The sequence below is a fragment of the Vicugna pacos genome, chromosome 33 (genome assembly GCF_048564905.1).
Source record: "Vicugna pacos chromosome 33, VicPac4, whole genome shotgun sequence".
In the NCBI taxonomy this organism is placed as follows: Eukaryota; Metazoa; Chordata; class Mammalia; order Artiodactyla; family Camelidae; genus Vicugna; species Vicugna pacos.
The window spans coordinates 1,395,683-1,419,494 of NC_133019.1; the positions used below are offsets into that span (position 1 = coordinate 1,395,683).

The following is a 23,812-nucleotide window of genomic DNA, read 5'->3' on the forward strand; positions in this document are numbered from 1 at the left end:
CTGGTGTGTCTTCTTTGGTGAAATCTCTGTTCGGGTAATTTTAAAAATTGGGTTGTTTCTCTTTTTGTTGAACTATCAGCATTCTTCATATATTCTAGAAACAAGCCATTTGTCAGATACCTGGTTTGCAAATACCTTCTCCTATTCTGTGAGCTTTCTTTTGCCTTCCTTGGTTGTGCTCTTTGAAGTACAAAATTTTTAATTTTGATGAAGTCCATTTTTTTTGTCATGTGTAAGAAGCCAACGCCTAACCCACGGCCACAGAGTTTCACCTGTGCTTTCTTCTAAGAGTTTATAACGTCCACTCGTACTGAGGTGTTTGATTCACTTTGAGCTAATCTTCGTACCTGGTGTGCGGCGGAGGCCCAGCTGCATCTGGCTGCACGTGGTGCCCAGCTATTCCAGCGTTGTTTGTTCAGGAGTCTACGCTTCCCCTGCTCAGGTGTGTAGGCTTCCTTGTCAAAACTCGGCTGCCTGTGAGCGTGAGAGCGCTTCTGAACTCTCGGTTCTCCTCCGCGCGTCTGCACGTCTGTCCCTGTGCCAGGATCACGCTGTTTGATCAGCACGGCTTTGTGGCGCGTTTTGAAATTGCGAAGTGTGGGTCCTCGAACTTTTCTCTCCTTTTTATAAGATTGTTTGACTATTTGGGGCCCTTGAATTTCTGTCTGAATGTAAGGACTGACGTGTCAGTTTCTGCAAAGAAGCCAGCTGGACTTCTGATAGGGATTTAACTGAACCTGCGGATCAGCTTGGAGACTGTTGCCGTCTGAACAATATCAAATCTTCTGATCCACGAACGTTGGATTTTCTCCCTATGTAGTTAGTTCTTTAATTTCTTTAAACGAAATTTTAGTTTGTAAAGTATAGGCTTTACCCTTATTTTGTTAAATTTAGTTTTCCGTGTCTTAATCTTCTTGGTGCTTTTGTGAACAGAATTGTTTTCTCAATTTCATGTTCAGATACTTTTGTTGCTGGCGCACAGACGTGTGGCTGATTCCTCTGCATTGCCCTCGTGCTCTGAAATCCGGCTGAACTTCATCCATTCTAATAGTTGTTTAGTGCATTCCTGAGGGCTGTCTGTATGAGACTATGTCACCTGGAGAGAGAGTTTTAATTTCCCCTTTCCAGCCTGGGTGTATTTTATATCATTTTCTTCCCCAATTGCCCTGGCTACAGCCTGCCATACAATACTCAGTACAAGAGTTTAAGCAGCCTTTTTGGTCATAATGTGCTTAACTACACAACGGAACACGGAATTGGGGGCTGGGGGTGCGACTCAAGGTGTACACCGTGTGTGTGTGCGTGCGCGCGCGTGGACCACCAAGCTCCCCGTCGGCGGTCGGGGCGCGCTCCTCCATACCGTGGCGAAGCTGGCGTCCCGTCTGCGCGTCCGGCAGGGCGTTGGTGTGAGGCTCGTGGACGTGCTGTCGTGTCTCTAAGCCCGGCGAAAATTAAACCATAACCTGTACCTGCGAGTCTGTTCCTAACGCGACTCAGCTTTCGAGCCTGGCCTCTCTTCTTGCAGAGTGGCGTTTTTAACCACCTGTAGGAAAGGATGTGTGAAAACTAGATTATTCAAAGACGCTAAACAGAAAAGCCTGACCTAAAATGAGACAGCGCGGAGTGGATAATGCAGTTTTCTTCCTCTTGGGGGAGGATGGCCGTGGGGAGAGCACCGGCCTTGTATGCACTGCGAGGGGAAGAGACAGCACCATGAGTGCCCGCGGGCGGGCTTCAGAGACGTAGCTTGCAGCTCAGTGTAGACCTTACACAAGCCCCAATTACTCCACATTAGAATGAACTTCTTGTTGGCTTAATAGACTCCTTTTTGTAAGCTTCCAAAATCATCTCTACAAAGTGAAAAAAATTGCACTCAGAAGTATTTTGATCTGAAGAATTTAATAAACTCTGATGAAAAAAGCAGCCATTGTTCACCCCTCAAAGTGACTAGCAGGTGTCTCTGAAATGAGTTTAATTTTTTAAGACAAGGGCCGCCCCGCCTTGGGCCTCTTGGAGCGCACACGTGGATGTGGGGTGACGCTTCCTCTTTGCCGAGAGATCAGCACCTCAGTCAGGCTGGTTTTCCGTTTAAACAATACAGAACACACTACATCTGATTATTCACTGGGGCCTTCCCCCTGCCAAGAAAAAGTTCAGCCCTGAGCCACGGTGCCAGGTTTCCTCCCAGGCCATCTGCTGGGCCTGGCTTAGCTTCCTGCAAATCCGAACTTTTCCTGTTTCAGATGCTTTTGAATTTCCGCTCTTTCAGCTCCCTGGACGGGCCTTCCACCAAGCGCGGAACCACAAGCCTCGCTGGCTGTCTCTGCCTCTCCTCGCTTTGCTCTGACACTGAGGTTTCTCTTCTGGATTTGCGACAATAAAATTTCTTTGGAGGTGAATGCAGTGCCTTGAGGAGAATGTTAATGTACATTTGCCTTTGTTCTTAATTAGGTTCCTTCAAGGGAAACCCTCTTGGCCCGGTTTATCATCTAGCTTTGTAAGAGCTCTTCTGCTTTATCTAAACACTTTGAAGACATCTCTTCAGCCACATACCGCCTGGACACTTACAATATAGATTTTCATAATGCTAGTCAATTGCAAAAATGTAGAATGTGGACAGAACAGATAAAGAAATGCTTTAGGGTCAATTGCTAACGGCTGAGAGGGAGATGGGTGGAGGGAGGGAAGGAGGGGCAGGAAGGACGAGAGTGAAGCTGTGCAGAACTGCAGACACCACGACCCCCGGGGGCACGCTGTCCAGTTACCATTCAGTGCTCGGCCCCAACTCTGCTTCTGGGAAAATTTAAGATTGCTGTTTTGACAAGTCATCACAAGATGAAAAAATATAGGTGGAAACGTTTTCCCAGTAGGGCTTTCCGTCGTTAGTGACAAATGTTGCTTCCTGTCTGAAGCCCAGCTCCCAGTAGCCGGTGGCCGCAGCTGGGCGTGGCCGCCCTGTGAAGCTCTGAGGACCCCCACCTGGTAAAGGAGGACTGCCCTTCCTTTCTTCAGCCTCCCCGGGAGCAGGAATGGAGCTAAGAAACCTGGATTTAGTCCATTAGCTGAATATTGGCGCTCGTTCTGGAGGGGCGCCTAGAACTCAGGTTCTTAGTCCCCGCTGTTGACAGACGTCTCTTGGTTCCTTCCCTGGGGTCTGAGTTCAGTTAAGTAGACATTCTCAGGTGACCACTGTCCACCCAGCCCGGCTGCCTGTGGCCTGTTCTCTCACTGTGTGCTTTGCTTTCTCATCATCATGGCCACCATCATCCATTCCTATGTTTTGTTCTGTTTCATTTTGTTCATGAGCCTCAGTTCTGTCTCGGCCCTGTTCTCTAAGGTCGAGCCAAAGGGCGTGTGGACCGTTAACCGTCCGCAGTGTCAGGGAGGATGGCACTGCTCAGCGGGGGAGGGGGTGAGTGTCTGGTGCAGACCATCACATTTTAGGTGAGTAACATCAACCTTGTTGCCAATAAGTGGGAATGATTGGAAGTTTCGAAAGGAAAATGACAATTAGGACTTCCTATTTTTTAAAACTTGACAAGTGAAGACCTAGCAAGAGCGAAATCTCGTGTTTCTTGAAGGAGTGAGATCGAAGGCCCCAGGCTCCCTTCTTCCTGTGTGCGTTCACCCTGGTGCAGTGTGACAGCAAGACTCCTGGCGAGGGATTTCTGACCGTCGCAATGTGTTTCATCCCAAGCTTGAGCAGGTGACAGTGACAGTGACAGTGACAGTGACGTCTCGCAGGGGCAGGGAGAAACCAAGCTAAGTGCGCTGTCCCTTCAGGACCCCGGGTCCTCCCTCAGCAGAGCTGGGCCAGGACGGTGAACACGGTGGGCGGAGGGTCCCGGGGGAGCTTGACTGATGTGGAAACGAGTCTCACTCTCTTAATTGCCTCCCGAGGACGAGGCAGAAGGGAAGGGGAGGTCCCGCTGCGCTCATCAGGTGGCTTCAAGGAACCTGGAGCTACAATCAAATAACAAATATGCTGTAAACAGCCGCCGCGCTGCGGGGGGGCAGCGCACACAGAGCAAAGCGGGGGTGGAAGTGTCTCTTCGAGCCTCTTCTTTCCGGAATCCCCCCAGCCACCCCAGTCCTCCCTGAAGGGAGGGGGCGGGGCTTTGGGAATGCCTGAGCAGTTGCAGGGGCCCGACGTGCCGGCTGCCTCCCGGCCGCACGACAGCCCTGATTCTAACGCGCACACGATGAATAATTCACCAAAAGGCACATGTAAGGATGTCTTCATCACTCGTTACAATGAGCTGAGCCAGGAGTGACTCTCCACTCTGCTGGAACCCCCGAGGGCCGAGTTCACCCAGACTGGGCTGCTCTCCCGCAGCTGATTTGAGTGGAAGGAGCCGCCGCTTCCCGGACCCGCGGCCTGGCCGGGACGGCGCTGCTCGCGGCGCGCGCCGGGAAGGCGGTGCGGAGCCCGGAGCCACGCGCGCGCGGGCCGAGCGGGGTCGGGCGCTCAGAGCGCCGGCAGCGGGGCTGCTGGGAGCCAGGTGACCGAGCGCGGCCAAGGGGGCGTCAGGGACAGCAGGGCCTGGCAGTCAGCGTGCGCGCAGGAAGTGCGCGATTATCCGCAGCATCCCCCGCGTAGAGCACAGTGAGGGAGGGGCACCCACCCGCCGCGAAGTGTGGATTACGCTTTCCAGCCAATTCTTTCCCTTTTTCTTTCTTTTTAGATCTTCTTTTCTTCCCCCCCTCCTTTCCTTTCTCTCTCTCTCTCTCCTCTGTCCATTTATTTATTCAAGAGTCCATGGTGAGGAGGCCCCGCCATCCCACGTTATGATGAGCGATTGTGTTTTCACGTGTTACCGTCTCAAACCCGCTCAGTGACAAGGCTCCGTGAACGTGCAGAGGCCTTGCGTTTCGTCGCGCCCCTGCCCTCGCGAAGCACGATGGGGGGGGGGGGGGGCGCTGGGGCGTGCGGGCTGCTCCCGGGCCAGCCATCCTGCCCCTTTGGGTCCCTCTGGGCAGCCCCGAGTCCAGGAGCAGAGAGAGCCCTCTTCCTCTCAGCCCGGCGACTGGTGACTCCGGACTCCGGGTGACATAAATGAGAAGCAGCAGCTCCCTGGGCCCGAACTGGAAATATCTGCAGTTAACCCTGTGACTCTGCTGCCCCCAGGGCCTCTCCTCCTCTGGGCCTCTCGTGGCCCAAGGACAGAGTTTTGCCTGCCTTCTGTTTTATTTTGTCAAGGGGAGACAGTTGGCATAATCTGTGTAAAATAAGCCAGTATTCTGGAAAGGATGATTGGCTTATTAAAAATATATAACATATATTTTTAAACAGGTCGGGCTGACATTCTGCAGGAGAAGCAGGAGCAGGAGCAGAGAGGAGCGGGTGCAACGCTCATCTCCCACCCCTCCTCCCCATCTGTCCCTGCCCATCTGTCTGCTTCGTGAGGGCTTTATTTTTAAAACTCAGATAAGGTTTGGTTCAGACATGTAGTCTGCTCAGGGCGGCACGGGAGGAACAAGCCGAATGACTGGCCTTCTGGTCGACCATCGCACATGCTGTCCTGGAGACGGCTTGCTCTGTGGGCTGGGACCCAAAGGGTGGATTCCCTAGTCAGTTTTCCAAACTGTGTAACTGGTGAATGTGTGCACTGGAAAACGGGCGCTAAAGGAAGGTCAAAATCTTTATAACATTTGGGTTATCATGAATCCTTGGCTTTGAGCCATCACACACATGGAATACTGCACATTTATTGAGTGTTTACTATGCGCTCAGAATGTGCAGACGGTGGGTTTAAATGGTTACTGAATATTCACCACAAGCTATGCCTTTGAACATGTTGCTTCCCTTTTACAAATGAGAAAACTGATTCTCACAAAGGATGGGGAGTTTAGTAGACGCCAGACCTGTGACCGGAACTCGTGGGCCTCTTGTTGAAATGCCTGTTCCCTTAAGCAGTACACTCGCAGAAATCCTGCAGACAGGATGCAGGCTGCTCGATTCTCAGCGGGTCTTTTGGTTTCATACGTAAATCAGTCCTTGAGCAGCTTCTCATCAGTGTCACCTGAACCCAAAAGGGGGCAGGTTTGTTTACGCCCAGTTCTGCAGAAAGAAGAATGGCCTTCGAGGGTCCGCCTGTGCTCCGGGCTCCGTGATCCCTCACACGGTCTGTGGGACGGTGTTTGCGGGGAGTCCGGGGGCTGTAATTTCTGCACTGCCAGCGTCTCTGCTCCCACGACACTCGTGCTGGGAGCCCGTGTCTGACTTGCTCCATTCTTCACAAAGATATCAGGCTCCCCAGACTCTCTGCTTTTAATTTAAAATTTTAATTTATACTTTTCCATGGATGATACTGAGACAGACATGGCTGTGAGTAAATATGCCAGGATAATCTATTGAACGGCAGGAGAGTGGTGTGTGCCTGGGAACCATTTTAATTTCCTCTTGCTCACTTCTTTGCCAACAATAATGAACAAATCATCGGGAGGCTGAGCGTTAGAGCTGTTCAGGGTGTGGAGGAAGGGACGGTGGAGTGGAAGCCGGGGACAAATAAATCACGTGGATTGTTCTGGGTGGCTTCTCAAGGCAGCCCTGGCCAGCCCCAGGGCAGCTTCTGAGACAGCAATGCCTTCTAAGACAAAGCTGCGGAGGAGGAATGTGGCGAAAAGGAGGATTCCCAAAGCTGCCTGTGACTCCAAATATGAGGGGACCATCTGCCAATGACTGGCCGGGGCGTCGTCCCGCAGGCAGACCTCGGCTGAATTCTGAGCTCATCCCTCATCTGCCCGAACACGCACCCTTAGCCTTGCGTCACCAGCTAACGGTGTCTCCTTGGGTTGGGCGCGAGACCCTTGGAACAGTTTTCACTTTTCCTTGGTGCCCTGTAGCATGTGTGCAGCCGATGTCTCTCAAAGGGACCGAAGCTCCTGACCTGAAGTCATCCCTCCAGCTGCATCCATCCCCCACTTCTCTGAGCACGGACACAGTTTGCACTTGATCTCAGCGACGGCTCAGTCTGCCTGAGGATGGGACGTTCGGGGCTCTTCCAGGAGGAGGGGTGTCTCGTGTGCACAGGGAAGCCGCCCAAGACAAGGATGTGACTGCGCGAGCTCCCGGGGCCCGCCGGCCGACAGAACTCTCTCCTGGGTGTGGATAGCCCTACTGATTGATCTCTCAATTATGTATTTTTGGAAATACAGCGTTTTACCCACCCCTGGTCATCCATCCTGAAGCCAGACCATCAACTACTGTGTCAACACGCTGTGAACGGAGCCTGATCAGAATACAAGTTAAAGTTGCCTCCACGGCTCTAGCCGAGGAGACGGACCTGAGAGGGAAGCAGCGTCCGGCGGCAGGGCTCTGCCTGGTTCCAGCGCCGAGCGCTTCTGAAGAGCGAGAGTCTTAGGAGAAAAAGGAAGCCTTGGGTGTGAAAGAGCCCGGAGGTGGACTGGGGCAGCCCCGGCCCAGAGTGCTAAGGAATGCTGAAAATGTCGATCATCACCTTGTTTCTGATTTGTTAATGAGCAGAGTAACCGCTCTTGAAACTAGGCTCAAGCTACCCTCAACGAAACTCCATCCTTCATATATTTGCAAACACAGAAAGAGAAGGCCTCAGAGCTCTGGGGAAAGATAAGCCAGCGGGTTCAGCATCGCTTGGCTAAACTAACCTGTGCTCCCAGGTAATAGGGGTTGAATTATGTTTTTCCAGATGCGGCGATGGAGCCCTCTGAAAAGCGCACCAGGGCAGGTTCCGTTCGAGCGCGGTTACTCTTCTCCAGGTGCGCTTCTGCCCCTTGTGCCTGGACTGTTTCGTGGTGACGCTGCATCGTCCTCCTTGCAGGTGGGGAAGTGGAGGCTCAGAGCTGTGAACTGCACGCCTGTCTGTCTGTAAACAGCGGAGCCTCTGTGTGTCTGAGCCAAGGCCCCTCCCTCACGTCGCAATAGTGTCACTACCTCTGTAAATTCAGTTTACACACGTCATCAGTCCATACAGAGCCCCCAACTCGCCCCACCATTCTGACCACCGTCAAGCTCCATCCGGACGGCCCTCTGGCCTGGGAGTTAGTGTGGCCCCTCGTGGATGAGGGCCACTGCTGTGCAGTCACCATGTATGCCTGCTTTCCACCTGTGCGGCCCCTTGGCGCCGGCCCGTCTGCCCCAGGACCTCAGTAGGACCTCCAGGCACAGAGCCCACTGGGCTCTCCCTGCCCATCAGGGACCCCGCTTCTCTCCTCCTCTTCCTCAGTTATTTCCCGATTCCTCTGACCCTTGGCCGCTTCTCCCTTGACCCCCCGCCCCGCCCCCATGCTGGAGAAACCCAGCCGCCCACGTTCTCTGCACCTGCATCACCCTCTGTCCTTGGCCAGCAGCTCTGTGTGTGGCCTCGGCGCTGCCTGTGTCCTGGGATAGTTCCCTGGTAAGGTCGCTCTCATCTCCTGCAACTGCTACTTCCCTTTTTCTCGCATCTCCCTTCCCCGTCTCCTACTCCCCTGTTTACCCTCACCTGGTAACTTTGCCTTCTGCTTTGGAGAAGATGGAAGCCATTGCTCCGTGGCCTCCTTGCCTCCCCATAGCCAGGTGCACAGCCCATTTGCACTGCTGTCATTTTTTCTCCTCTCGTGACACGACAGGTGAAGCGCCCGCGCTCCCTGCCTTCCTGTGCTTTGGATCCTTTTCAGCTTCCACCTTTGCTGTTTCACCACCTTTGGGAGCCCCCTTCCTCCTGCACCGTCAGTTGCTCCCGTGCAGAAGATCAGCCCCATCAGTGCATAGTCGTGTGTTAAGCATCACAGTGAAGGAGTGTGATGACCGAAGAGGGCTGGTCCTCCTCGCATCACAGGTGCGTCTCTGGTGCTTGAAACTGGGCTCCTCCACGTGCCCTCCCAGCACGTCAGCGTCGTCACAGAACTCATTAGACCTGCAGGACTGCGGTTCACGCCCAGACCCAGTGACTGAGCGTGGTGCACGGGTCATCTGTGGGCATAGCAGTGTTTGAAAAGCCCTGGCACCCAGTGGATAGTCAGTAAATATTTGCAAAAGGAATAAATACATTCCCAAGTGTTTCCACTCTTAAAATAAGCAGAAGTGCTCTGGAGAGCCTGCGACCTTCTGGCTGTGTCCTCCTCCCCCCTTGGCAGCAGACATGCTGCTGTCCGTGTTTCGTTGCCATTGGCCCTGCACCCCTGTCCTCTGCTCTGGCTCCCACCCCTTCCTTCGCCTGCAGACCCCCGGTCTCAGGACCCTTGTCTCCCGTCTACGGGGATGTGACGGTCTCCCGGCTGGTCCTCACGCCTCTTCTCCTGCCACACACAGTCCCTTCTCCAAAGGAAGTCCAGTATATTCTCATAAAAAGCAGAATTTGCATCACTGCCTGTTTCTACTCCAGCCTGCTCCAGGATGCCCCGTTACACCGAGAACGGGATGCAGACTTGTTCCGATGCGTGTGTGCACCTCCGGCCTCGTGGACGCTACCCACTTCCCCGTCCACCTGGCCCGGGCCCCTCCGGCTTCCCTCCCGCTCCTCACCTGAGTCAGCTTTTGTCCCAAGTCCTGCGCGTCTGCCCTGTCTTCTGTCTAAAATGCCCTCTGCAGCCAACACAGCGCCTGGCGGTCAGCGGTCACGTCTTCAGAAAGACCTGTCTCCAGGCCCTCTGAGTAGGGCCTCCCTGGCCACCGCCGTGCAGGGCCGTCCTGGTGGCCGCCCAGCTCAGCTGGGATCGTGCGCGTCTTCTGGAGGTTTCTCCGTCACCCATTGTTCTCAGAAATCCGGGGGTACCACGGGGGTAGAGGCAGTGGCTCTCTGCCCAGCCTCTTACCCCCGGACTCTTGTGGAATGCCTGGTGCTCACGAGGCGCTGACTCCACGTTTGCTGCGTGAACAGGTGAATTTACACATTCTTAAAAAGGGGGCCTTTTTAACGCGCTTGCAGGCTGCCGTCCTCCCAGGAGCCTGAGAGTCGTGAGGGCAGGCTTTGCCTCTTGTGGTGGCTTTGGTTGTTAGTTTTTATGTTTCCCTGGTCTGCTTCCTTGAGAAACTGAGAAAGTTATCTCTTACTTTCCTGGCGGGGAGGGGAGGTAGTTAGGGTTATTTATTTATTTATCATTATTATTATTTTTAGTGGCAGCACTGGGGCTTGGACCCAGGGCCTCACACATGCTAAGCACGCGCCCTGCCGCTGGGCCCTACCTTCCCCCCAAGAAGGTTGTGTTCCCAACACACATGTGAACTCGCAGCGGCCTGGAGTCCGGCTCGATCGCTCAATGCTTTGTGCAGAACGTCCTCTCCCTTCACGGAGCCCTCCTCCCGTCCCTCCCAGAGGCCGCGCCAGCCCCTCTCCTGGCTGTGAGGGCCGTCTCTCCACGGGATTGCTCCCCCTTCCCTCCCTCCTTGCAGAGGCTCCACCTCCCTTGGGCTCCCAGGGGTGAGTCTTGTCCTGCGAGGTGGGGACGTAGCCCCGCCCTGTGCTCCTGGGCTTGGGGAGCTCCCCTCTCCTGCCCGGGGACCCTGAGCCTGGCTCCGCTGGCTCCTGCATCATCCATCATGGCTGAAAGCACAACACGTCATCCTCCTGCCACTGACTTACTGCTCCAGGTGACCCTGTTTTCAGGGCACCCGGCACCTCCCTTGGTTTTGTCTCCAATACTTTATTTCCTCTACAGCCCTCATCCTGCATGCATTTCTGTGTGTCTTCTGCTTTTCTCTGGATCCCTCCCCAACATCCCTCTGCCACCTACACACACACACACCCCCCCCAGCACACGAGACACACATCCTTCCTGTGTGTGCATGTGGCTCCACACGCCAGCTGCTGTTAACACGACAGTCTCTTCCAATTAGGAGCCATCTGCAGATGTCTTGTATCTGGCAGTCTTCGAAGTCGATGTCTGGCTCTCCTGAAGGCCCTCCCTAAGCAGCTCCCATCCCGCCCCTCTCTTCTGCGGAGGCTTTCGTACGTGTTCTCCACCAACACCTTCTCAGCAAATGTTAGCACCGGCAGGGTTGCTGTTCTCGCTGAATTAGTTGGATTTGTGCCCCTCTGAGTCATAAAGTTGCCCTCACAGAACCGAGGGCTCTTGGTGTTCTAGGCTTGGCTGTGCGCGCAGCTCGGGAGGTAACTGAGCAATTGAAGCTCCCCAGGGAACAGCTCAGTGCAGGTTAGCGTCCCCTGGAGGGCTGGTCTAAAAATACTTTCTTCTTCTTGCCTCCTCTCCTTTCCTTTAGAACATTCGTTTCTTATTGGTCCTTGAGTTCTTGCAAACGAGGTAGCCTTCCTCCCATTTTCTGAACTAGCGTCATTAATGTATTTTGGTATATGTACGGGTTTAAACTGAAATTCAGTTAACTTTCAATTTATGGGGGAAAAAAGGCAAATGACAAAACAAAAGCAAAAAATACTCATGTCGTGGGTAAGTTTAATGATGAAATTCAAAGGAATGCACTCCGGGGCGTCAGCAGTCAAGCCTGCTGCCTTTATCAGCGTTTCACAAGCGGACAGCTTCCTGGAAGGCGTTTTAAAGGCAGGGGACGGGGTGGGCAGAGGCAAGGCTCCCAGGATTCCCAGTGGTAGCGCATTATATTTAAAACCTTATATACATAAAATCATAAAGCTAGATATAAATGCCTTAACCTCATGCCTCTATGTGACTCAAAAATTCAAAATTATAAGTCATACAGAAACATAGCTGCTGAAATTAAAGTCTGTAACATTAACAGAACAGATGCTGCTTTATTAAAGTTAGTCTCCGGGTTGCGATGTGAATGGGATGCCGACTGCAGGAGGTGGGCGGCTGTGAGGCCCCTCATCGGCTGCAGCACGTGCCCCGGGACGCCTGCGTTTCCCTCCCACGTGGGCGCGCTCCGCCGTCGGGAACCCCTTGCTCTAGTGGGCCCGGCGTCGTGCAGGTTCCCCAGCAGGATGCACTGCTGCTGACACGGCAATTCCGCAGCTTCAGACGATGTGAGAAGAGCTCACTGGTGCCGTTGCATTGATGGACCCAGATCTGAACACTGGCTTCTAACTGTGGTCATACCACGGCCACAGCAGGTATAGAGGGTGGGTTTCCAGAGCGGTGTAAAAATGAAAACACTAAATTAAAAAGTGCACGTAGAGCACCTGAGTGTGTGTGTGTGCACGTGTGCAAATGACTCCTGGGGAGACGCACACATCCATGTATCTCCAAGGATGTCCACTGCACCTCACGTGGGTTCCCTTTTCCAGACTTATGGTGACATAACTGACATACAACACTGCGTAAGTTTAAGGCACGCAACATGTTGATTTGATCTTGTATTTGTTGCAGGACGTTACCTTTGTAGTATAAGCAATCACATCCATCCCATCACGTAATTAGCGTTTCTTGTGTGTGTGTGTGTGGTGAAAGCATTTAAGGTTGACTCTCTGTAGCAACTTTCAAATATGTAACGCCGTATCATTAGCTATAATCTTCCGCGAGTTCTTTTGAGCCAGTTTGGAAAGCACCATCTTCCATCTCTTTCATTGTGATGAATACGTGTTGATCAGCTACGAGATGCAGGGGGACTGTGGGAGGTCCTGGTGATTCACAATGAAGACCACTGTTGTGGTTCTTAACCATGGTGTTTCCAGTCTAGCAAGTAAGTGTGTGTATAGTTAAATCCAGTGTGTGAATTCTATGAGGAGCAGGACCTTTGCTGTTAACACTGTGTTGCAGAGAGGGTGAGGGTTTAGAGTGGCGTGTCTGTATTAGAGATTAGACTGTATGTGCCACTGTCTGTTCATTAAGGCAGAGGGGCGTGTGGCATCATACAGATACCATCCCAGGCACAAGGATGGAGATACCAAGGCATTTCCAAGTTAGCTTCGGTTTCCCAACGTTCCAACTGTTAGTTCTTTGAACACAGAGCCCGTGAAGCTGCCCGTGGCGGAGAGGCACCATGTGTTGTGCTGGTTTGCAGCCTTGCTCTCCAGCTACTGAGATTATCTGAGCTCTTGCAGCTATCTGTGCATGTGAGGGTTATTTTTAGTCTGTGTGTGTGACATTTATTTTTAATTTAGACTTGATTTTCAGACATGCATCGTCTTGTGCTCAGACTTAAGGTGACAGAAAGCCTCAGCATTGGGCGCACAGACCGCAGAGCGGCGCTCCGGCCACGCTGCGGTCTCAGGTCCCCGCGGCGCGTGCCAGTCCTTGCCCGGCTGTATTCTCACCGCTTGTCACTCTCTGAAACCAGCACCCCTGTTCCCCTTGGTGCCTTTGTTGTAGCGTCTGGGGTGTGACCTCTGTCTGCCTCTTCCCGGTGTTCTCAGCCACCCACAAAGCTGCCTGGGGCACGTCAGACACTCACTAACCACCGTGTCGGCCGTGGCACTTTTCCACTTTGTATTTTCAGAGGCAAAATATAAACATGAGAACAAAATAACAACCAGAAACAAAAGCATGAAAGCTGGCCAGTGTCACTTCTCAGGACGACTTTGTTGCTTTGGTTGAATTCCCACCTGTCTTTTGTCCGGTGGCCTTCAGGTGGTGGCCCTCGGAGAGGAGTGCCCAGACCAGCCGCCCTGACCGCGCCTGGGAACTGGGTAGGAGCAGAGTCTCAGCACACCTCCAGCCCGCAGAACGGGGGCGCCTGGCAGTCAGCTCCGCCAAGAGCTCTCTGGGAGCCTCTGATGCACAGTGAAGGCCGGAAGCCACCGCTCTGAGGCCTGGGTTCCCCTAACCGTGCCTCTCCCTCCAGACAAAACCAAAACACGCTGCGCCTTAACCCCACGCCACTGCAAGTATTCCTGCTGTTCCCCTAAGCTGTTTACTCTCATGAGAAAATTAAGTAAGTGCCATCGATCTGAGGGAAACTGGCTGGCTCGTTCCTCGGGCTCTCGCATCACAGGCGCTTTCCGTACGAAGGAGAGGAGCACAGCCTTGAGTGCAGGGCCGCCTAGGTTGGAGCGCCTGCCTGGCTCGCAGCGCCCGCCGTGGACGTGAGGGCCCCCGGGCTTCCCCGTGTCTGCTGCCCCGCCGTGCGAGGCGGGCGAGGAGAGGGCGCCTGTGCCACGGCAGCCGCGAGGCCGAGTGTGAACACGCCGCAAGCCCTTCCGCGGTGCCCGGCGCGGCACTCGCGCCACCTGGCTGCAGACAGACGGCGGAGTGGGGTCAGCCTGGGCGTTTTTTAATACCTGGCAGGGTGTTCAAGAAGTCAGAAAGCTGGCATTAATGCTCTCGACTTTCCTCCTGGAGCCCCTTGTTCAATACCCAGGACCCTCCTTCACGTGCTTCTCGCTAAAGGGAGCCCCAAACCTTCCTACAGGCGAAGGGGGGGAGGAGCGGGCTGGGAGGAGCCCCAGGGGAACTCTGAGCCCGCCCTGAGCGCTGCCTCCAGCTGCGCGGAGCGTGGCGAAGGGCCTGCCGGGGTTGGTTGGTTTTTTTTCGTTGACGTTTAGTTGGTTTACGGTGTATTTTTTCGTTGACGTTTAGTTGGTTTACGGTGTATTTTTTCGTTGACGTTTAGTTGGTTTACGGTGTATTTTTTCGTTGACGTTTAGTTGGTTTACGGTGTTATTTTTTCGTTGACGTTTAGTTGGTTTACGGTGTTATTTTTTCGTTGACGTTTGGTTGGTTTACGGTGTTATTTTTTCGTTGACGTTTAGTTGGTGTACGGTGTTATTTTTTCGTTGACGTTTAGTTGGTTTACGGTGTATTTTTTCGTTGACGTTTAGTTGGTTTACGGTGTATTTTTTCGTTGACGTTTAGTTGGTTTACGGTGTTATTTTTTCGTTGACGTTTAGTTGGTTTACGGTGTTATTTTTTCGTTGACGTTTGGTTGGTTTACGGTGTTATTTTTTCGTTGACGTTTAGTTGGTGTACGGTGTATTTTTTCGTTGACGTTTAGTTGGTTTACGGTGTATTTTTTCGTTGACGTTTAGTTGGTTTACGGTGTATTTTTTCGTTGACGTTTAGTTGGTTTACGGTGTTATTTTTTCGTTGACGTTTGGTTGGTTTACGGTGTTATTTTTTCGTTGACGTTTAGTTGGTTTACGGTGTATTTTTTCGTTGACGTTTAGTTGGTTTACGGTGTTATTTTTTCGTTGACGTTTAGTTGGTTTATGGTGTATTTTTCGTTGATGTTTAGTTGGTTTACGGTGCCGCATCAGTTTCTGGGGCAAACATGGTGCTTCAGATACATATGTGTATATATATATATTCCTTTTCATTATAGGTTATTGTAAGATAGTGAATGTAGTTCTCTGTGCTGCACAGTAGGACCTTGTTGTTTATCTACTTTATATACAGTAGTTCGTATCTGCTAATCCCAGACTCCTCATTTACCCCTCCGGCCCCTCTTTCCCCTTTGGATTCCGTGAGCTTATTTCCTGTGTCTGTGAGTCTGTGTTTTGTGAATAAGTTCATCGTATCACTTTTTAGATTTCACATAGAAGCGTATCGTATGGCATTTGTCTTCCTCTGTCTGAGTTACTTCACTTAGTGTAATCATCTCCAGGTCCACCCGTGGTGCTGCAAATGGCGTTACTTCATTCCTTTTTGTGGCTGAGTGGTATTCCGTGTATGAATACACCACATCTTCTCTAACCGGCCATCTGTCGATGGACATTTAGGTGCTTCCACATCTTGGCTGTTGTAAACAGTGCTGCTGTGAACATGGGGGGGTCTTTTTGAATTAGAGTTTTCTCCGGGTGTGTGGTGAAAGGGCCCTTCTGTGATGGAAGAAGGCAAGAGGCACTGGAAGCACGCACCCTCTTGAAGCGTGGAAGCGTTTCTGAGGCAGAGAACTGTCCTCGAGCCACACCCCCTCCCGCCCAGGTCCTAGTCACTCCGTAGGTTCCAGGCGTGCAGACTCGGCGAGGCAGCTCTGCCCCATGGGGAGACGAGCTTTCCTCTCTCTGTTTACCCTCCGTGCCCACTGGTGAGGCCCAGGCTTGAGTGCAGGTAAACTGGCCCCAGGTCACCCGTCTGGGGTACCCCGGGGGTACACGAGGCTTTCCGAGGGCTGTGTGGCGGGGCACTGAGAGTGTGCGCTGCCCTGGAGGGTGGATTTGAACTGACCTGTTTCAGAGTGAGCCCCTCCTGGACCTGCAGCAATTTGAAGTGGTTCCATTCACCCCCAACCTGCGGTTGTAGGTTCACACAAGGAAGTGTGTCCAAGGAGATACACTTTCAAGGTCCAAAATGTCCTAAAACAGATCTGCCCAAGAGAGTGCCGGCTTCTGCTTCCTGACTGCTCCCACTTTCCCAGTCGTCCAGGGGAGAACTTCCCTGTACTTTCTTCGCCGCCTCCACCACTGTCGTGCAACTATAATCAAACAGGGGGTCAGTCTTGAAGGAGAGCCCCACCAAGGCAAGCGGGGAAGTTGTGACGGGAGTGGCGCAGTGTCTCATCAGCAATGAATTCGTGGCAAATCCCGTGTCTTCTCTGTCTTGGAACTGGAACCCAGAGAGATAGAGACGTTTTCTGACAGAGGGCAGTGTGGTTTGGCATATTAAAATATTAACAGTATTTCAATTTCCCCACCTTTCTCAGTGTATTGGGTTGAACAAAGGGCTTCGAAGTGACAGAATAACACATCTTTAATAGTCATTTGATAAGGCCTAGTAAAGTGTTAGCAGTATGCTGTCCAGATACTGAGAAATTGAATGAATTTAATACTGGGTTACAAAGCCCTTTGCAAGTCAGGTATTTTCCAATTCATTGCTTTTAAAGAAATTGAAGGAGGAGTTAATTGAATTGTCAGCTGTGAGATCATTAAGATAATGTTTGAAGCTGTATTACTATGCAGGCTTTGGCACATATCTTGGAAGGGGTTCATAGAATTGAGTGGCGTTGCTATAGAAGGTTTTCACTTCTCCTTGCTCACATGAGCGAGGTTTCTTTCAAAGCAAAAGTAGGAATAGAATTGATCCTGAGTTCTCGTTCTAATGCAATGATATCTACTGTCGTTGTGATAAACACCTCTTCTGTCCCGTGAGGGGCTACGTTTCCAGTAAAAGTTTACTTTTTATGCTTGATGATTACTGAAAAACATGCACAATTTGTGTGTGTTGTCTTGTCAATATTATCCTCATAATGATAACTCATTCTGAAAGAAAATATTATTATTCAGAAATGCATGGCCGCCGAGCATGAAAGAAGCTTACATTTCACCCTCTGTATAACATATACATTATCGCAGATGAATGTGATGGCTGGTCAGTAAAAGATTTTCAAGCATAAAGTGTTGTATGAGGATAAAATCTGCAGCTAAAGAGACAGAATCCAGCAGAGGACATGTAGTGGAAACCCAAGTTCAAGTTTGGAAAAGGAGCCGTGCATGTTTCGGAGACGGTTAAGTAAGAGCTTGTTCATGAACTTTTAAAGTAGACAATCACGTGTATCAAATCACTGTGGTATTTAAATTCCACTGAACGTGTATATGTGGAGGAACATTATGACATTTTAATTTTAAGACATGAATATTCTCTACAGACCAAAAATGCATCCTTTGCAACTCTAATTTCAAACCAAATGCATTACGTTCGTTTAGGAACGTGCAAAGTGTTGCATAACTGACCACCATGAAAGCAAGCATGTTTGTCTGCACTGCCACCTGGGCGTGTGCGTCCAGGGACTGAGAGGCGCTGCTCTTCCTTCTGCCCGGACACGCCGTCCACTTCCAGGCTCACCGGCTCCTGAACTCGTACAACTGGGATCTAACCTTGAGGAGTCAAACGATGATTTGGTCCTTATGAAAACCCAGCTGTTATTAAAATGTTTGCACCTTAACCTCTATCAATGATTTGCGACTGAGAGCAAATAAATGAGTTTATCATACTTTTCCCCAAAGAAATGCTTTTGAAAGTGGAGAGCAGGGAGGGCGCCGAGGGCTTTAGTCTCCTTAGGGAAATGGGAAGTTGCCGTAGAAGGAAAAAACAATGCACAGAAAGTGAGGCCAGGGCCCCAGGGCTGTGGAGGAGACACCACGGCTTCAGCTTCTCTTCACGCCACGTCCGTGAAGGTGGGCAGAAACCCTTGCAGGATCCCTGAGTAGCCGGGACCTCGTGGTGAATGCAGCTGGGCCCCCGAAACTCATCTCACTGGTCTTACGCTTACCTGGAAGCATGACAGAGTCGGACTCACAACGACAGGTGTGCCCGGATGCCGGTGGCCAGGTTAAAATACAAGCCTACCAGGAACGTTAGCGTCTGACTCTACTTCAGGACCAAACAAATCAACGCAAGCTGTACGGCTGTGAGTAGATGCGTTAGGAGTGAGGCGAGGAAGAGGCGGTGGGCTGCTGGACAGACAGGGAAGGACTGGCTTGGTCTCTGGGCATCCTGGTGGTGTGTTCGTCCACGTGTTTAAGCAGGTTCACTGTGCTCGGGGCTGCCCGCACCTTCCAAGTGACAGGTGTATCAACGCATAGCAGAGCTCTGTGACTGGAAGCTGATTTTATTTTTTTAATTTTGTATTCATTTATTTGTTTTTCATTGAAATATAGTCAACTTACAATGTGTTAGTTTCTGGTGTACAAATAGTGATTCATTCATACATATATATATACATGTATATACATTCCTTTTCACATTCTTTTTCATTGTAGGCCATTACAAGGTACTGAATATAGCTCCCTGTGCTGTACGGTATAAACTTGTCATTTACCTACTTTATACACAGTAGTGTATATCTGCAAATCCCAAACTCCCAATTTAGCTCTCCCCAACCACCTTTCCCCCAGCAACCATAAATTTTTTTTCTATGTCTGTGAGTCTGTTTTGTAAATAAGTTCATTCGTGTCCCTTTTTTTAGATTCCACGTATAGGTGGTGTCATATGGTATTTGCCTTCCTCTGTCTGACTCACTTCACTTAGAATGATGATCTCCAGGTCCGTCCGTGTGGCTGCAAATGGCATTATTTTATTCTTTTTCATGGCTGAGTAGTATTCCACTGTGTACATACTATGTCTTCTTCATCAGTCATCTCACCGTGGACTTTAAGGTTGGAAAGCTAGTTTTATTTCCATTCCTCCTTCCCATCAGGGAGAGGACCTCGCTAGACTGGGCTCTCACCCCTTCCAGGGGACGCTCCAGTGCCCTTCTGCTCCCTGGACCGTTCAGGCTGCATCAGGCTGGTCACTTTGCCAAGGGACTCACATGTGTGACGTACATCCACTGTCTCCTCCACCAGCAAAGTCCTTGGTGCCCCCGTCCTGAGCCCTGTCAGGGGCTCTGTGCCATCAGTCGGTCCGGATGAGGTCAGGAGTAGGGAGGTACGGCCGTGTTTGCTCTCTGCCTCCTCGCCGGGAGGGGCTGGGTTCATGTGCCTGGTCTCCAGGAGGCCCTCCTTACAGCCCCTCTGCTAGGACGTCTGGGGAAGCAGCGTGTAGTTTTGCCTTTTCACTTGCCGAGTTGCTGAAACTCAGGCTCTGACTAGAGCGTGGAGGAGCGGGTAGACACACCTGGAGCCTGTTATCGAAAACCCCGCATTTAGAAAGGATCCTCTTTTCTCGGGCTTCTTTTCATGCATTCTGAGTTCCTGGGGCACATATGCAAATTGTCCTCCTGACCAACAGGTGTACGTATTTCTGCATTAAACCTGCTAGCCTGTAAGTCACACACACCAAAAAGCAAATTCCATTTGCTCGTGGCCTTCATTCAGAGCCTCCGTCTGTTGGGAAGAGCAGGTGAGGGTATGGGGGTGGAGGCCAGCTCTTTACCTTGATGACAACCAGGTGACATGAGTGACACTGTTCTCGGGGGGTGGGGGGAGGAGGAGGAACGCTGCCTGCCATCACCTTCTTCCCTCTCCTGAAAGCTTCAGAGGCAGCCGTGACCTCCTCAAAGACGGCTGGCTTTCTCCAGTGAATTTCAGCAACCTGGGTTATAAATTGAGGTTTGAGGGCTGTGGGCAGCTTAGGGGTGGAGGAGATCCTCGACGCGAGGTGGGTCTGAAGGTGAACATGTCCAATTTCGACTTAACAGCAAGCTGAGCATTTGCTGTGTGGATTATCTGTGACCTACTTGAAATGCTGATCCACTTTGCTCGCCTCTGCCCCGGGCCAGTTCTCCCTCAACAGGGCAGATGTGCTGGGAAATGTAAACTCATTTTCGTAGGAGCTGAAGGGAAAATAAGATGGAAAGCAGATACACAGCGAAGACGCCCCCATAATATGCTCCTGAGTCACATGGAAATGATCTTGTAGCGTCAGGTCTTCGGGCGACTCAGGCCACTGCTGCCCTATACTTAGGAACTTTTGTCAGTAATTGATTGTTTCCGTTTAGCATGGGTTATGTTATTTCCTTCATGGCTTGAGCTACAACAGCCACATTTATAACGTAACCTCTCAACGCTCTCTTCCCCCTCCTCCCCCTGCCCTCGCCCCTCCCCTGCCCTCCCTCGCAGATGCACCATAGACGACAGGGTCACCCGGGTGGCCTGGCTGAACCGCAGCACGATCCTCTACGCCGGGAACGACAAGTGGTCCATAGACCCTCGTGTGATCATCCTGGTCAACACGCCCACCCAGTACAGCATCATGATCCAGAACGTGGACGTGTACGACGAGGGCCCGTACACCTGCTCCGTGCAGACGGACAACCACCCCAAGACCTCCCGGGTCCACCTCATCGTGCAAGGTGGGCCGGCCGGCTGGGGGCTCGGCGTGCCCGTCAGCGAGGCGGTGGGAGGGGGGCCTCATCTCAGCTGCGCTCCGGGTCGTGTCGGGAGGCACAAAGAGCCATTTCCTCTGCAGAGGCCGGAGACTGGTTGTGTGTGTCCTGGGCTCCTCCCACCTGCCAGGGTCTTGACTGAGCCCTGAGCATCTTTGCGAAGCTTCTCGGTTTTATGTCCAGTCGTTCTGTTCTCATTGTTAGGTTGTCTGGCTTGCCGAGCTGTGGGGCAAGAGATGTGCTGTGTTACGCTGGGCACACGTGGACATTTGGTGACCACAGCCCTCTGGGGCTGGGGCTGGGGCAGGGCGTGCCAGGGGACAGACAGGGTGCTGCTCTCTATGCTTTTGTTTTCCGGAGGCTGTGTCAGGGTAAAAGCTTCATGATACCGACATGAAGTCTTGCGACTGTGCTTGCAGAGTTGTGGCTCTGCACATTCCGGAAGGGGTCTCCCTGCGTTTGGCGCTCTCTCTTTCAGCCCCAGTGGAGCTGAGGTCAAGAGGGACATTGGTCAAAATGTCATCTCCAGGTCTAAGTTGGAAAAAAATATATGTAATTACAAACGTGGGTGGGACGGAGAATTCCTAACTTCCTCTTCCATCCTCTCTTAAAAAATCTGAATTAGTATAACCCACGCATCGTATTTCAGATTTTTTTCATTTGATTTTTACTTTATAGGAAAAAAAGGTGCTTGAAGAAATGTCAGAGTCTCAGATATCAACTGTCAGATGTTAAGAATTAAAAAGTCATGCAGAGAGCATTTGTGAGAACTGGGGGACCACCTTAGAACAAGGCAGCAATGCAAGTAAACTCACGTTAAACCTCCCCCTGCCAACACCCCCGTCGCCACGCGAAGCAGCTTCCAGCAGGTGCTGATCCATGGTGGCGGCGAGGCGCTAGGCGGACCGGCTCCCGCCCCTCAATGGCACAGCCTTCCTCCGCCAGGCGGGAGGCTGGGTGGACCTTCCTCAGTGTCTCCTGTGCTGGTGTCTCGGGCTGAGGCCCTGCGTGTCATGTAGCAACGTAAGTCCCTTTGTCAGATCCCGTCTGCAGTACATCCCACAGGGTTTTTTTCTGTTTCTGAATGTGTCTGGCATCCTTGCCTGGCTATTGTGGATTCCTTCTTCCTTGCCTTTCTTAACGTGTACATATAACTGTGCTCCTTCCAGGCGGTCTCATGGGGAGTTTGAGCAGGGGTTGGAGGCGCCCATGCTTGGTGATACACGCAAAGCAAGGTGCCCATTCTTTTCTGGCAGCGGGAGCAGCTCTGTGCTGGCACAGCACCGGGGCTGCGGCTCTGCGGCCTTTGTGATGCCCGTGCTGGGCCGGAGGTCTGTCTGCGGCAGCCTCTGCTCCCCGCCAGGCCCTGGTCCTGCCATGTGGCTCGAGGCTTTGCCTCCGTTCAGCCTCCAAGCCCTTCCCTCAGCCACAGGCTTTCAGACATGTGCACCTGCTTGCTCCACGGGGGTGTCTGTGCTCTGCCCCTTCTGTTCCCCACACATGTCCCGTTGGGGTGTGGCCTGGTGCTGATCACTGCCTCGGAGCTGAGACAGCCTGTTGTCTGGGGATGAGGACAGCTGGCAGGTGGGGTGCTTCCCCTCAGAGGCTGGTGGGGGCGCTGATCTGAGATGAGCGGGTTTGTGCGCAGAGAACAGGCCGTCTGCGCCTTCGCCACCCGCCGGCCACCCAGTCTCGGCTCCAGGTGGGGTGAGATTCTCCACATTGGAAGTGACGCCGCGGCGGCACCTCCGTGGCCTTGACAGCCAAGTTATCTTCAATTTCAGGGAATTCAGCTCTGAAATAAAAAAGAACTGTCAGGCACGGTACAGACACAGACTCAGACAGAAGGAGACCATCACTTTTCAGGAAATAAGAGAGTTTGTGGAAGCTCGTCAAGGCCGACACAGGCCGCGGACAGCTGGCGGCCCGGCGCTTCGGGGACGGTGTTGCACGCGAGGCGCCTGGAGCAGTTCCGCAGGCTGGAGGAGGAAGCCGGTCATGTCTCCCCATGGGCCTCAAAGCTCTGGGTCAGAAAGTCTGGGCAAGGGCAAGACCCAGAGGGACGGAGCCTCAGTCCCCAGGTCACATCCTCAAGGCTCCTCTTCAGGCCGAGTGGCTTCTTCGCCCTGGCTGTCGAGGCGGCCTGCGGAGCCCAGTGAGGAGGCCGGGAGGGCGGCGGCGGGAGGCGAGAAGCCTCTCTTGGAGGACGTAGCGGACTGGGCTTCACACTTCCTGAGGGCTCCGGGGGAGGAGCCCAGGGAGCTGCCGGCCCTCGTCCGGGTGACCAGCCGGCCGCCTCGCTCTTCCGTGGAGACCAGTTGGCTTCCCAGTGGGTGGCAGCAGGGAGCCCCGGGTCCCCCTTCTTCCCGGCAGCGACTGGCTAGTGTCCGGTCTACAGATTAACTCTTCAGACTCGATGTCGGTTCAGATCAGAGAAAGATAATGCAAGTTCCCTAATCCTCTTGAAGATTTATCTGACCGAGTAGAAGGCTCTTGGAATACAATAAGGCATGTATAAAACTGAGGCCTAATCTTGCCTTTAATTTCAACCTACTGATGGGTATTGATTTTGCAATGAGAAAAACTGAAAAATTTCCGAGCTGCAGCTTGTCTGCTTATATAAATTTTAAAAAGGTGTTTATTTATCTTCTGTCCATTTGAGAATGTTGGAATCTCATCACCCCTACCAGGCAAGTGCCGTTAGCAGGTGGGGGTCCTCTGGGCCCTGGGCTGCAGGTGGGGGCCCCCTGGGCCCTGGGCTTTGCTGCTTCCTTCTCCGACCGTGGGAGTAACATAGAGACGCTCTGTCCCTAACCTCAAGGCCTGCCCTCCCCTGTTCTAGGGTGGCCTTGCCACATACATGATGGGATTAATGTCCAAGCCCTTCTCTTTGAGAGAAGAAGCTGCATTCGTTACAGTAGGGTCACGGGTCCCCGAGGCCCCACTTGGCCCCTGAGGGCTCACTTGGAGGAGCTGCGTGATGGGGTGTGATTGCGTGGCTGAGACCGGACACCGAGGCGTTAACCAGACGCAGGGGCTCAGGTTAGCCAGGGCAGGAAAACCCATCTGGCAGCCCTGTGTGGGGCGGGGACACATGGAGAGATGCTGGAGGCTCAGAGAAGGGCCGGAGGTCCCGCCGATCGCTCAGAAGGTGTGAGCAGAGCGGGCTGAGGGTCTGCCTGTAGGCGTGGAGAAGTTCCTTCAAGAGACTTTGTCCAAGGG

General features: G+C 52.4%; 1 protein-coding gene across 1 annotated transcript in view; it reads left to right on the top strand.

The window, feature by feature from the left end:
- OPCML (opioid binding protein/cell adhesion molecule like) overlaps positions 1 to 23,812 on the top strand; it is an 836,651-nt gene that overhangs the window by 627,597 nt on the left and 185,242 nt on the right. The window contains exon 3 of the mRNA XM_031670341.2: positions 20,325 to 20,557. Coding sequence (XP_031526201.2) covers positions 20,325 to 20,557 — 233 coding nt within the window. The remainder of the gene's footprint in view (positions 1 to 20,324; positions 20,558 to 23,812) is intronic.